Source organism: Sciurus vulgaris, assembly GCF_902686455.1.
Source record: "Sciurus vulgaris genome assembly, chromosome: 7".
Classification (NCBI taxonomy): domain Eukaryota; kingdom Metazoa; phylum Chordata; class Mammalia; order Rodentia; family Sciuridae; genus Sciurus; species Sciurus vulgaris.
The window spans coordinates 158110205-158125163 of NC_136467.1; the positions used below are offsets into that span (position 1 = coordinate 158110205).

The window sequence follows — 14959 nt, forward strand, 5'->3', positions numbered from 1 at the left end:
ATGTTTGAATGCTCTTCACTGAGAAAACAGAGCCAACATTAATGCAGCTCACAAACTGATGTGAATACTCATTCCACAAAAGATATTTTTAAAGAATTGTTTTTTCTTCAGTTACACTTAGTCCTCATAATAGTATGTGGGAAGGACTTTGCATTAGGTAGTTGTCACCAACTGTAAGAATGTATGGTGGAAATTCAGGCCACAAACAGATTCCTTACAGTAAAACCCAAATAATAAATGGCAGTACATTTTGGTTTGCAACAAACTTAGTCACAGTACTAGCCACCATAAAGTCTATGTATAGATTTTTTCCATTTTATAGGACACAAATATCCCTATGGAATAAAAATGTGCACTCTTCAAGATACTGCACTCTGACACAGAGATCAAAAGTACTGTACCACCACTTCCAACCTCCTACAGTTCTTCCCCATGGACGAGGTTCCCCCTAGAATGCAGTGCCAGTTCATCCTGAAGCCCAGGCACCTGGCTGTGTCTCAGGATTCAAATGGTGAGTTTGCTTTTCCTCCTTTACAAGAACCTTCCTTTGGCACAAGATTTCCTTCCTGAGCACAAATTTAGTACAAAGACAAGGATCCAAATTTTCATCCTGATGAAGTACTTTTTCTTTTGATTTTTCTAGTGTTTTAAAAGGAAAAGCTGAAGGTTTAAGATCATGGTTTTATAAGTAAGCAATAGGCATGGCTTCTCTATAAGTAGCAGTAAGTAGCAATAAAATCACTCCCTTTTTTTCTTCAGCTTTTCCTTTTAATCTCTTACCCATAGCAGAGTCAAAGAAGGTATAAGTGCTTCTTTGTACCCAAATATGCTATGTGTGTGCTCCCTGAAATGTTCACATTATATAAAGAAAGTTACCCATTGATGGGTATAAGAAGACAGTGAAGTCTTACCTGGATACTTGTACTGGTTAGTATGTGAGCACTAACATGCTTTCTAGAGAAGTCTCTTCTTAGCTGAATAATCTAATATACATTCTGTGTAAAATCTCTCTTTCTTACCCACCCCACAGTATGAATTTTTACATAGTAAGGGTGGTGATCAATGAAAGAGCCCCATAATTTACCATACTTTTGCTCTTCCTTAATGTATACAAGTATAACGTCAAAAGAAACAAGAAAATAGATACTAACAAAAATAAATGTGATTTTTAAAGAGAAACAATTTCTACATCTGCCTTTTTCACTCTGAACCAACTGAAAGATTCAGTGAACAGAATCATCATTGTGTTTTGCAAATGAGCAAACCTGGGCTCAAGAGGGAAAGTGTAGACCTTGTGAGATCATTGAGGACAACTCACTTTCTGCCACATGTCAAATTATGGGCATAATCTGAATGCCAGATGAAATTCCAAAATATTTTGTCTTCCTATGACACAATTGATGTAGTATTAAAGAAAAAGTATCTCATACTCCTTTTAACTTTAATTTATAATGACACCTTTGTGGAAAAATTGTATCCAAACTTAAGGAATACTGACAAATCACCATTCATTGTAAAGTTTTATTTTTATTTGATTTAGGTATTACACAGTATGAGCCTTTAAAAGATAACCTCCCTTAAAGCTTTTAAAATTATTTAGTTAACATTATTATTTTCATACTAAAACAGAGTCTCTTAAATAACTGGAACTTTGGTATGTGCTGTGTCTACTTCCTTCCACTCTGACACTTGACATGGTCTGTTGGAGTAGAGGATCCACACTTGACACAGTCTGTTGGAATAAAGGACTCAACACTTGACACAGTTTTGTTGATCGTCCTCCATCTTGGGGACGATAGGCGTGGCATGTCTCCATGTAGCTGCTTTTTCATATTAATAATCAATATATCATTAGAAACTTATTGGAAAAAACATTGGGAAGGTTTTACTGTATTGGGACACAAAATAGTGCACAATAAAAATTTGGCAGTTGTACATAGATAAAATATATGAAGATAAACAATTGTAGCTGTGCTTGAGTTTAAAGGAGCCTGTGATTACTTAGTAATAATAGATGGATAAAGAGGCATTCCTCTGAGCTTGGATGGGGTGTTTAGCCTTTGTTGCTTTCTTAGTTTCAATAGTTGATTCTAGAGATACTTTACATAATAAAAACATTTAGCTTAGTCATAAATATAATTTGTGCTTTTCCTATGTTTAGTCTAATTCTTTGAGAATCAGAATAAGATTGTAGTCTGCCATTATATGATATTAGAATAGACTAAATATTAACTATAATTTGATTTATTTGCCCTTTAATAATAGTAAAAGTTTCTCACTGTTAAACACTGGAGTTCATGGTGGGAGTGGTTTCTCAGAAATCTAGTGATGTGTTTGTTCTGAAGGTTGAAGACTGCCAGATCATGGTGCCCTCAGTTCAGCTGGGAGATGAGGTTGTTTTAATCTAGCTGGGATATAAGATTGTTTGGTCTGGACTGTCATACAGAGAGAATGTGTACTTTGAGAAGAAGCATAGATTGTACTTTTGAAGGTTTTTCTTGTTTTAAACTTAACAAAAATGATATAATCATTACTAAAAAAAATCTATAAAGAGGCTGGCAGAAAAAATAAAGATAGATTTAGCCTCAGAACACTTGGTGTCTCAATGTGCTGTTTCTCCACCACGCTGATGCCTCCCATCCACCTAGGACCCCCAACCCTGCTAGGGCTGGATCCCTGCAGGTATGATTATTATTATTATTTTTTTTTTTTACTATGCCACATTGATTCAAAATTTTAAGTTTTGGGGGACCAAATGGTTATAACTGCTCTCTGTACCCTTTGTTCATTTTCTGTTCAATATGTTTTTCTTTCTAGAAGCCCAGATTGCTTTTTACTACAACCTGCTGTGCTCTGCCACTTTCTCCATCCATTAGTGCCATCACATCTTTATTCTTGCCTCCATGCACAACTTAAATCCCATGGTATCAGGATAAGAACCCTCTTGCAGATATATTGCTTGATTCTCCCTAATTTTCTCTACATCTGAGAATATCTCACCTCTTGCTGAACTGTAAGTACTCCTAGAGGAAATCATACAGCAGAAAGGCAGTTTGGAATCAATAATGTCCAAACTCAAAAGGCAACTCCGTATTGGCTGGGCTGTGTTAACTATGTTTTTCTAAGGTAGTTTCCAATTTTTTCAATCATATTTTATACACATTCCCCAAACTTGCACAGATAACTTTATCATGTTCTGTTGAACTCACCTCAAACATTTTACACTTCTGAAGTTGTTAATGGTTCAGTTATCAGGAACTCCTTTTCCATAAATCTCCAGATCACTGTTTTGCTAGCTTAATTGCAAGTTGTTTAAATCTGCCACAAATATCTGATCTAGGTGTTAACCAGAGATGTAGGCAGAAGTTGTCCACAAAACTTAGGGTTCCTACTATTATATTTTCTTCTTTCTGCCATTCCCTCTTTCCATGAACTGTGGCTATCACTACCTTTATTTTCTAGTTCTGCAAGCCAGCCAGACTGAAGGTTTCTCTAAAAATATTGTCAACCCCTCCAACCTTTTCTTTCCTCATGCTAAAAAAATGAATGAAGGAAAAACCCCACACCCCAGTGCCATGCCATTGCCTTCTTCCAAGTGTTAAACTTTTACCTGTATTCTCTATCTTAATTTAGTCATTCTTTGGTGGCTCCATGAAAAATTAGTTCCTTTGTCCAATGTTTTTAATTTTTATTTGTGCTTTTGTGCAGGGGGAAGGGAAGAAGAATAGTGGTCCAATTTAGAAGTAAATTTTAAAATGTTCTCTTTTTATATTTAAATGGTGTGAAAATCCATAAACTTTCATGTTGGAGTTAAACGTTTTGACACTATGGTGTGGTAAAAGCACAATGCCTATTTCATTTCCCTTAACTCTGTCTATTTTGCTAATAACACCTTTCCCCACATAAGCCCTTTCTCACTTTTAGTGTAAAGCACTGTGTCGGGTGCTCATTGCCAGTCTCACTTCCCTCCTTCCCTGTGAGTTGATGTGGCTTACTTTCTTCTGACTGCCTTTGATGCTTTCTTCCTCCCTGATGATGTTTCATCTACTCCTATGCCTGCTTTTACCTTCACCTCCACTAGTCTTGCTCCCCTCACTAAAACCAGTCTTTGTTTCCCTTATGAGTCACTGTGAACAGGTCCATCTCTTTCATATTTGTGGCTTTCCATGCTGCCTTCAACATACTTTCTAAAATTGTGTACTGGAAAGATATGCAAGAGATTTTGCAGTTAGTTAAAGGAAGGGAAAATAATCTAGAAAATTAGTCCTTGTCTCCATTATCAGTAGTAGAGTGAGACATCAAGTAATAAACATTGCTTGTTTCTGGAGAACAACTTAAAACAAGCAATACCTCTTCTCAATTTTTCCCTCATCTGCCCTCTTTTTTTTCTCTCTTCCCTTTCTTCTCAGATTTTTTTCCCACTATTAATTGTGGCCTAATTCAATTTTCAACATTTTTACATAGCTTGTCCTATCTTGTACAATGGTAAAATATATGCATGTGCATAAAGCACTTTATGAAGTTGTTTTTTCTTCAGTAAAAGAAACTCCTTTTGCCTGTGAAATTTTGGGAGATAAACTCAAGTAAACAGTTCAGTGAAATCCCCCAAGAGGAACATATAATAAGTTTCTCCATGATTTATAATATAGTTATAATTATAATGTAACCTCATAGATTTTCCTTTTGTTAATAATGAACCACTATAAGAATTTTGCATCTTTCAGCCACTGTAATAAACATATTCTAAAGTAGATTTTGTAGAAGCAAGGATAAGTAAATTTCACTAGTTTCCTTCATTTTCAATTTTTCTGAGATTCAGAGTGGAATATTCTTAGAACATCTATCATAATCTGGGCTGGATGCTGTAGTTTGAGCACTAATTTGGACACTTCACCCATCCCAGCAAAATTTCCCAAGCCAGGACAGCTGTTGGAGTGCCTGTAGCAGACATCTGTGAGGATAATCATCTACCCAAACCTTTACTGGTACCCTTGGTCTAGACTGTAAACTAAGGGTAAGGGTATTTTGGGAGGGAAGTTCTCTGGAATGCCAATGTATCCTCACATGGGAAAATGATAGAAACCATGGCATTAGCTGAGCAGTTTTTTCTTACTTCAAAAAATTTTTAAAAACTCATGGGGCTGGGGAGATAGCTCAGTCAGTAGAGTGCTTGCCTTGCAAGCACAAGGCCCTGGGTTCGATCCCCAGCACCCCAAAAAAAAAAAAAAAAAAAGAAACTCATGTAGACTCATGTAGCAATTGCAACATAAGGAAGAGATAATCTAATCTGTTCATGAAAAGCAGCATAAAACTGCTCAGATAAATTAGACTGTGCTCTGTAAAGACTCAACATTGCCCCTCACCTATCCTTTCTCAAACTCCACACAGTTCTTAAAGTCTGCTTTGTCACTGTAACAGAAGAGACTTCTCAATCTTGTGTTTTCTGAGGTTTTAAAGACTGGTTTACATGTATTTCGACAATTTCTTTATCAAGATACATTCTGTGGGATATAATTATCCTTTTTTTTTATAGAAGGTAAAACCACTGAGCTTGCATTTTATCCCACTGACACATAAAAACCACTGATATGAACATTTACTGAGGGATGCAGTTGTGTATCAGTGGTAGAGAACTGGCCAAGCATGTGTGAGGTACTGATTTGAATTCCTAGCACCACATATAAATAAACTAATAAAAATAAAGGCCCATCAGCAACTAAAACAGTTTTAAAAGAGACATTTAATGAGTATCCAGTATCCTTCAAGCTTTATAATAAATGGATGGCATTTCATGTTATGTTGTACCTCTGTATATGGCAGACACTATGATTGTCATTTTATCTTTTACAACAATTTAAGGGGCAGTTATTATTATCATCAACATTGTTACCTTAAAAATGAAAAAGTAACCACAGAATATAAGGTTACATATGAAATAACTGGCTTTCAAATCTCACGAACTTTTGTCTCCAAAATATTTTCTTTTCAACACTGCAGGTAGAAGACATACAAATAGAAAAACAAGAAATTTGAGAAACTTAGAATCTACACTCAATAATTTTTAAAATATATAATATTATTATTAAATATAGTTACCATGTTAAACAAGAAATCAGCTGAACTCCTTTTCATCTAGCTGAAACTTTGTATCAATTGACCAGTATATCTCCAGCCCAAGACCCTGGTCACCACCATAGTGGTTTTCTTAAATTGACTTGAACACTTGTAGTCAGCTCTCTGGCTCTGGTGCCTCACTGCTCTCAAATTGGCCTCTGACAGTCAAAGAAAGCAAATGCCTGTTCTCTTGAATGTACATCTTCAGGCAGTCCACTACATAAGGTCTTGCAGAGAATTAAAAGAAAAACTGAATAATGGATTTGAAGTAAACTGAACTGTGAATCTGTTATTACTATTGTTCTTAAAGGTTGAAGTCCATCTTTACATGTCCCATTATGTAGTATGGAGCAAGATACATGGTTTGTTTCAGTATGTGTAATATTTCTTTCTGGAAAGAGCTAGAAGGTATGAAATTTCACAAAGCTGACATTGGACTTTAAAGTCACCAGCAATCATAAGATATGTCAGATGTGCTTTAATTTTTCCTTCTACTACTCTCAACTTCACTCTGCCACCCTTTGCACAAAATCAAATTAAAGTTTAAAAAAATTTATTGTGTTCTTTCTAACTATTCATGAAAGTAGAGTCTGTTTTGACATTAATACAAACATGGAGTGTATCTTTTTTAATTTTAAAATTTAGATGTTTTAGTTATACAGGACAGTAGAATCCATTTTGATATAATTATACAAGCAAGGAATGTATCTTAGTCTAATTAGTACCCCATTCTTGTGGATGTACATGATAATGAGGTTCATTGTGAAATTTTCATATATGTACACAGGAAAATTATGTCAGATTTATTCCACCATCTTTGCTTTGCTTTTAACCCTTCCTTCCCTCCACTCTTTATTGTCTACTGAACATCTGTTTTACCCCTTATTGTGGGTTAGCTTCCACATGTTGGAAAGGACATTATTCTTTGGATTGTGCACACTAACTGTCTTTACTTAGCATGATACTCTCCAGATCCATCAATTTACTGACAAATGTCATAAAGCCATTCTAATTTATGGCTGAGTAATACCCCATTGTGTGTGTGTGTGTGTATGTGTGTGTGTGTGTGTGTGTGTGTATGTGTTATATCACATTGTATTTATTCATTCATCTTTTGAAGGCCACCCTGGTTGGTTCCATAGCTTAGCTATTGTCAGGTGCACTGCAATTAACATCAATGTGACTGTGTCACAAGTGTGCTAATTTTAATTCCTTTGGATATATACCAAGAAATGGATAACTACATTGAATGGTTGGTGCCATTCTGAATTCTTTTGAAGATCTACATACTACTTTTCCAGAGTGGTTGCATCAATTGACAATCCCACCAGAATACATGTGTGAATGTACCTTTTCCCCCACATTCTCATCAATATTTATTGTTACTTGTATTCTTGATAATTGCCATTCTGACAGGAGTGAAGTGAAATCTCACTGCAGTTTTAATGTGCATTTCTCTAATTGCAAGAGATGTTGAACATTTCTTATATATTTGTTGACCATTCATATTCTTCTTTGAGAAGTGCTGTTTAGTTTCTTTGCCCATTATTGATTACTTGATTTTGTGTTGTTAAGCTTTTTAAGTTCTTTGCACACTCAGGAAATTAGTGCCTCTTCTGAGGTTCAGATGGTAAAGATTTTCTCTCATTTTATAGGCTCTCGCTTCATGCTGTTTGTTTCTGTGTGAAGAAGCTTTTTAGTTTGATGTCATCCCATTTATTGTATTTTTATTTTAATTATTGTACTTCAGGAGTCTTGTTGAAGAAGTTGGTTACTAAGCCAACTTGATGGCATGTGGGGACTTCATTTTCTTCTAGTATGAGCAGGGTCTCTGGTCTAATACCTAGGTTTATCATCCATGTTGTGTTCAGTTATTTGCAGGGTGAAAGAGAAGGGTTAAATTTTATTTCACTACACATGGATTTCCAGATTTTCCAGCACCAGTTTTTGAAGATAATATCTTTTCTCCAATGTATATTTTTGGTGCCTTTGTCCAGTATGAGATTATTCTACTTATGTGGTTTTGTGTCTGTTCTTTCTATTCTACTCCATTGGTGTTCTTCCCTGTTTTGGTGCCAACACCATGATGTTTATACTATAACTATATAGTATAATTTAACATGTGGTATTGTGATGGCTCTTGCTTCACTTTTTTTTTTTTTGGCTAAGGTTTGCTTTTACTCTTTAGGGCTTGTTATTTTCCCAAATAAATTTCATGACAGTTTTTTTTTCTATTTCTATGAAGAATGGCACTAGACTCTTTTTAGATGTTGATTGAACTTTATTTTATTCATTTATTTTTATGTGCTACTGAGAATCAAACCCAGCACCTCACACATTCTATGCAGGTGCTCTACCACTGAGTTACAACCCCAGCCACACCATTTGAATTTTAAGAGGAATTGCATTAAATCTTTTGGAAGCTTTTGGAAGTGTGGCCATTTGGTGAATATTAATTCTGCCCATCCAAGTACATAGGAGATCTTTCCATCTTCTAAGTTCTTCAATTTTTTCTATAGAGTTCTGTAGTTTTAATTGAAGTTTCACCTCTTTTGTTAGATTATTCCCAGGTATATTTTTGAGATTATTGTGAATGAGATAGATTTCCTAATTTCTCTTCAAAGTTGATTCATCAGTGATATATAATAGCATAATTGATTCATAGCATTTTGCTGAATTCATTTATGAGTTCTAGAAGTTTTGTGGCAGATGTTTGTCTTTTTCAAATTTGTTCTTTTTAAATATACATAACAATAAGGATATTGTGACATATTTATTGAAACATGGAGTATATCAAATTCTAATTGGGATCTCAGTCTTGTGATCATACATGATGAGATTCATTGTGTTGTATTTACATATATAAGGAAAGTTGTGTCATTTATTCCACATTCTTTTCTATTCCTGTACCCATTTCCTTCATTTCCCTTTGTCTAATCTACTTAACTCCTATTCTTCCCCACTACTTCCTTGTGTTTTAGCATCCATGTATCAGAGAGAACATTCAACCTTTGTATTTTGGGGTTTGGCTTATTTTACTTAGCATGATAGTCCATGCTAGGACCCATCCATTTACTGGCAAATGTCAGAAAGTCATTTTTTTTTTTTATTATGAGCAATATTTCATTGTGTATCTATACCACATTTTCTTTATCCATTCATCTGTTGAAGGGCTCTTTGATTGGTTCCATAGCTTAGCTATTGTGAATTGAGCTGCTATAAATATTGATGTATCCACATTACTGTAGTAGGCTGATGTTTTTCTTTTCTTATAAGGGAATGAACCCAGGGATACTTAACTACTGAGTCATCCTCACCTACCTTTTTTATATTTCATTTAGAGACAAGGTCTTGCAGAATTGCTTGGGCCTTGTAAATTGTTGAGGCTGTCTTTGAACTCCTGATCCTCCTGCCTCTGCCTCCCAAGCTTCTGGGGCAGTATACTGATCTTAACTCCTTTGGATATAGAGTTTTTAGGTCTTCTAAATATAGGATCATGTCATCAGCAAATAGAGTTTGATCTCTTATTTTCCTACTTCTATCACTTTAATTTCTTTCTTTGTCTAATTTCTCTGGCTAGAGTTTCAAGGACTATGTTGAGTAGAAGTGGTAAAAGAGGGCATACCTCTCTTGTTCAAATTGTTATAGGAAATGCTTTCATATTTCTCTATTTAGAATGTTTGCCTTGGTTTTGATGTGTCTAACTTTTACAATGTTGAGGTATTTTCCTTCTATCCCTGATGTTTCTTTTTCTTTTTTATTTTGCATTGCTGGAGATTGAACCCAGGGCCTTGTGATCTATATCCCCAGGCCTCTAGTGTTTTTAAGATGAATGGATACTGTATTTTTTCCATTTATAGAGATAATCTGTGATTCTTGTCTTCAAGTCTATTTATTTGATGAATTACATTTATTTATTTATGTATATTGAATCAATTGTGCATCCCTGGGCTTAAACCTACTTAATCATGAATTTTTAAATAATCAAAGAAAATACAGAACACTTTTATGAAAACATATAGCTTACTTATGGTGACTTTCTAGTTCACTGACTTCCTAATTAAATAAAAGTTTTCAAAACTACACTTTTATTAAGCTTTTGACATAATTATCAAATATACAATAATGAGCAAACATTTGTTTTACAACTAAAAGTAGACACAGATATAAATTCTATTTTCATAACCATTTTGCAAATATACCTTCCTCTCATCCCTTAGGGCCTTTACTTTAAAAGTGAACTAGAAATGACTGTTTGCTGCTTCTTTTACCTTAACCGCATTTGGCATTCATTATGGTTCTTACCCCTTACCCACATTGACTTAAGTTACATCTATAATTATACAGTTAAAGTGTACTGTATTTTGTTCCCCATATTCTTGGAAATTCCCTACATTTGTAAATTCTTAAGTCAAGAATCTTGACCATAGCAGAGGTTTCTGTACACTTTCCTCAGGCCCCATCTTCCATGGTGTTGGGGTGCAGAAGATCCTGGTGTAGAAAAGGACCTATCTTGCATCCCAGGACCTGTGACATGGAAAACAAATAAAGAAAAACTGGTGAAGAATTTAATGTACCTATACCAGCTGAGTAGCCGAATGCTCATAGAACCAACATCATTTTTAAAAAATTAGGTGTTTCCTCATGTGGGTCATTGTTTCAAAACAAACCATGTTTGAGACTTATGAAGTAAAGCATCACTAAAGGGGTCTAAAGGGCTTGAGCTAGATGGGTTTTGCTTAAATGTAAGACTAGCACTTCAGGGGCTGGGGGTATAGCTCAGTTGGTAGAGTGCCTGCCTCGCAAGCACAAAGCCCTGGATTCAATCCCCAGCAACTCCCTTCCAAAAAAAGACTAGCTCTTCAAACTTAAATTTGAATAATATTGCTTCAGACACTATAAGTTTAATTCCCTAAATCTTTGAGTCTACCCTCAAATTTAATTCCTTGAATCTCATTGCCAATGAATTGTAGAGTTTTGATGACCTGGGCTCTCGTTTTGAAGGGTAAGAGCATTTCAGTTAATTACTGCAATTTAATAAATATAATTCAGAACAAGAATCCATATCATTCTTAGGATGGTTGTATTTCTTAATTTGTTTTTGGGTATCTGGGAGAGTTCATTGAGATATAATGACATGTAATCTTTTAAATAAAGGTTTGAGAATTAATGTTTTATCTTCAATTAGATCATTAGTTTGATATTCATGTGATTTAAAAACATAGCATTTGCCGTTCTCTCATTATTTTTGTAATGGGAATTGAAACCAATATCAGTTTACTGATAAACTACATACAGTTCTATTTCTTTTTAATTTTGAGGGATGTTTTTGCTGAGATGTTGAGGCTGGCCTCAAATTTGTAGTCCTCCTGCCTCAGATACTTGAGTCACTGGGATTATAGACATGTGACATCATGCTCACTCACTACCCTCTTTTTATTCATTTTTATTTTTATTTTATTTATTCATTTATTTATTTGTGGTGCTGGGGATTGAACCCAGGGCCTTGTGCTTGCAAGGCATGTACTCTACCAACTGAGCTATATCCTCAACCTTTTCTCTATCTTGTTTGTGTTACCCCCTTTTTAATTACCAGAGATAGCCCCTTCTAAATCTGGCTTTTTGACTGGTTGATCCAACTAAATTTGCTTTGGAATTATTAAAACTTAATAACTCTACCCAAGAAAAGGTAACTTTGTGATGACATATCTGAATCACAAGTATGTAGGTAGATTTCTACTGAAAGAGGTAATAAAACATAGGAGTACTTTGAATAACTCCATCTTCCCCCTTACTAACACTCTTTAAAAGTATGGTAATAAATTGACAGGAGTAAAAATATTTTCTTAAAAATTTCCAAGGACCTCAGTTATAGTTCATTGGTTCTTTTTTTTTTTTTTTTTCATCCCCCATTTATACTTGATCATGTGGCACATAGTAACAGTTCAATTATGGCCTCTTCTGTGGCTGGAGCCATACTTGACAGTGATGTGCACAAAAAGGTGAGGGTCCGTGCCAGCTCTGGGAAAGTTCATAAACAGGGCAGAGATGCCCACATAATCAGCTAACTGTAGTACTGAGGTAAAACTGCTTTTCTTAGCAATGTAAACATGATATAGGTAACAGGTTTTTTGTTGCCTTCTACAAGGCAAATATAGGTTAATGATGTGGTGTTACCCCAATTGCACAAATTTGCCTGTCTTTATGTTGTAAATATAAATTTGAAAGAATATAGCCAATGATGTGTTCAGTGCTCAGATAATACAAATAGAGTTCTTTCTGCCTCAAGTTTATTAACCTGGAAACAAGATTGTAAGTTTTTTCTTTTAATGTCATATGAAAAGCAACAGAGAGAGAGAGAGAGAGAGAGAGAGAGAGAGAGAGAGAGAGAGAGAGAGAGAGAGAGAGAGAGAGAGAGAGAACAACATGGGTGGGGCAGTTGGCCGAAACCAAATTACTAAGACCTGGCAGAAGTTTGTTTACTTTAAGTTTAATATAAACAAAGACCAAACAGCAAATATCTTTGTCATTTCCAATCTTGTTTTGCTGCACCAACTCTGCACTTGGTCTGAGTGGAATAGGTTTTGACATCACCTTGAATGTTTTTTTCCCTAAAATATGTGAGAGCTCTTCTGTGGGGGATATAGGGAGAAACATTAAATACTTTGATGCAAACTGTGTCTTAGTAGCACTAGAACGTGATGTTCTTCCTCATGAAATATTTCATTTAATACATTTTGTAGTGCCAACTTTTTCATTGTAAATTCTTTTAACTTGTGTTTATCAAAAGTTATAAAAGGTTTTTATTTCATCCTCAAATATGAAGTTTATTTTTCCAGGGAATAGTATTCTTGGATAGCATACATTTTCTTTTGGAACTTTGTTGAAATTATTTCAAGTCCTCCTAGTTCTTATGGCCTGGGTTGAAAAATCACCTGAAATCCAGATTGGTCTACTTCTAAATGTGACCAGTTTTCTCCAGCTACTTTAAAAATTCTGTCCTTTTTCTGTAGGTTAGGCAGAAATGTGCCTCAAAATGGGTTTGGTGTAATTTTGTATATTTGGAGTGCTGTATGCCTCCTGTATTTGATTTTTCATTTTATTTTTAAAATTTCTGAATTTTCCTGTTATTATTTTATTGAAAATATTGTGCATTTCTTTAATTTGTACCTCTGAGCCTCTATAATGCCTAGATTTTAACTTTTACTATTATCTCATAATTCTTGAAAATTCTGTTCATGGTCTCTTAACATTTTTTCTCCATGATCAAGTTTATTTTCAAGATCATGGGGCTGGGGTTGTGGTAGAGCACTTGCTTAGAAAGTGTATGGCACTGGATTCAATTCTCAGCACCACATATAAGTGAATAAAATAAAGGTCTATCAAGATCTAAACACAATATTTAAAAATAAATTATGTCATTGTGTTCGTTGCCTGAAATATATCTTCCAAATGATCTAGTCTATTAGTAATGCTTTCCATTGATTTTTTAAAAATTTATTTTAATTGTAAACAAATGGGATACATGTTGATTCTCTGTTTGAATTTTTAACTTGGTATTTTGATTCTCCATTTCAAGTATTTCCAGTTGATTCTACTTCCAAAATCCCTATGTCCTTTTCAAAGTGATCTTTCACTTCTTGTATTTTCTCTCTGATTCCACTCTTTACATCATCTTTTACCTCTTAGATCATCTTATCTATTAACTTTCTATATTTCATCCCTGACATTTCCTGCACTGCAATGTCAATGGAGTCTACTGTGAATCATTCTGTTTTGTTGTGGAAGTTTTCCCTTGCTTCTTAATATTGTTTATGTATCTACCCATCTATTTGAATGGATTTGAAGCAGTAGGGCTTCTACTCTGCAAGCTTTTAGTGATCTTGTAGGTTTACAGTGACTCACAGATTAGGGGAGTCAAATAAAAGCAAAAAACCTTATATATAACATATGGGATTAAATTAAGTACTTAGTTCCTATTGTGACATCTACAATGTTGGTTGACACAGTAAACAAAAATGGTGAGATCAGCAATTTCAGTAAAAGCAGCAGGTACTCATAAATTATGTCTGTCATAAACTCAAATAATAGGTAATATTTATGAATTTCTCTGTATTAACTGTTGCTATAGCATTAGTGGTAGGGTCTGGTATGAATCTACATTGGAAAGGAGATCAGAGGGTAGTAAAAGGTTTGCAATTTCAAAAGCTGAATAGGGCTGATGCAGAGGCAACATAGGATGTGTTGTTTATGAGGGACAGGAGAAGAATAGAGGTATAAAAAAAGCAAGAGCAAAAGAGCAGACAATGAATTTGTCTTTTATTGGTTTGTCTTCTATTTTTAGAGGTTTTAATTAGTGCATTATAGATATACATAAAATTGAAATTCACTGTGCTTTTTTCATTTATGTACATGAGAGAGTTTTGTTTGTTTCATTCCACTATTTATCCTCTCTTTGTCCCCCTTCCCTTCCCTATAACCCGTTCCTTTACTCCACAGATGTCTCTTCTATTTTCAATGGATTTCCCCTTTTTCCATTATTTGGTCAAGCATTCACATAGGAGGGGAAACATTTGACACTTGACTTTCTGAGTCTGGTTTATTTCACATACAATTGTATTCTTCAGTTTCATCAATTTTCCATCATTTTATTCTTCTGTATGACTAAGTAAAACTCCATTGTTTATACACACCATATTTTCTTTATCCATTAGTCTGTTGATGGGTCTGTGGGCTGGTTTTGGAATTTGGTTATTGTGAATTGTGTTGCTTTAAACACTGAAGTGCCTGTGTCTTTATAGTATGCTGACTTTAGATCTTTAGATATATACAGAGGAGTGGAACA

At 34.7% G+C, this 14959-nt stretch overlaps 1 protein-coding gene across 5 annotated transcripts in view; it reads left to right on the forward strand.

Moving 5' to 3' along the window:
- The first annotated feature begins 222 nt into the window (after nt 1-222).
- The window catches only part of LOC306666094 (uncharacterized protein), a 64375-nt gene continuing 49638 nt past the window's right edge, over nt 223-14959 (forward strand). For 2 of the 5 annotated variants that reach the window (XM_079147929.1, XM_079147930.1), the window contains exon 1: nt 223-511. Coding sequence is in view for 1 of the 5 variants with exons in the window: in XM_079147931.1 (XP_079004057.1) it covers nt 433-511 (79 nt within the window). In the remaining 4 variants the exon portion in view is untranslated. The remainder of the gene's footprint in view (nt 512-14959) is intronic. The other 3 variants (XM_079147931.1, XM_079147933.1, XM_079147934.1) reach the window with 3 other exon arrangements.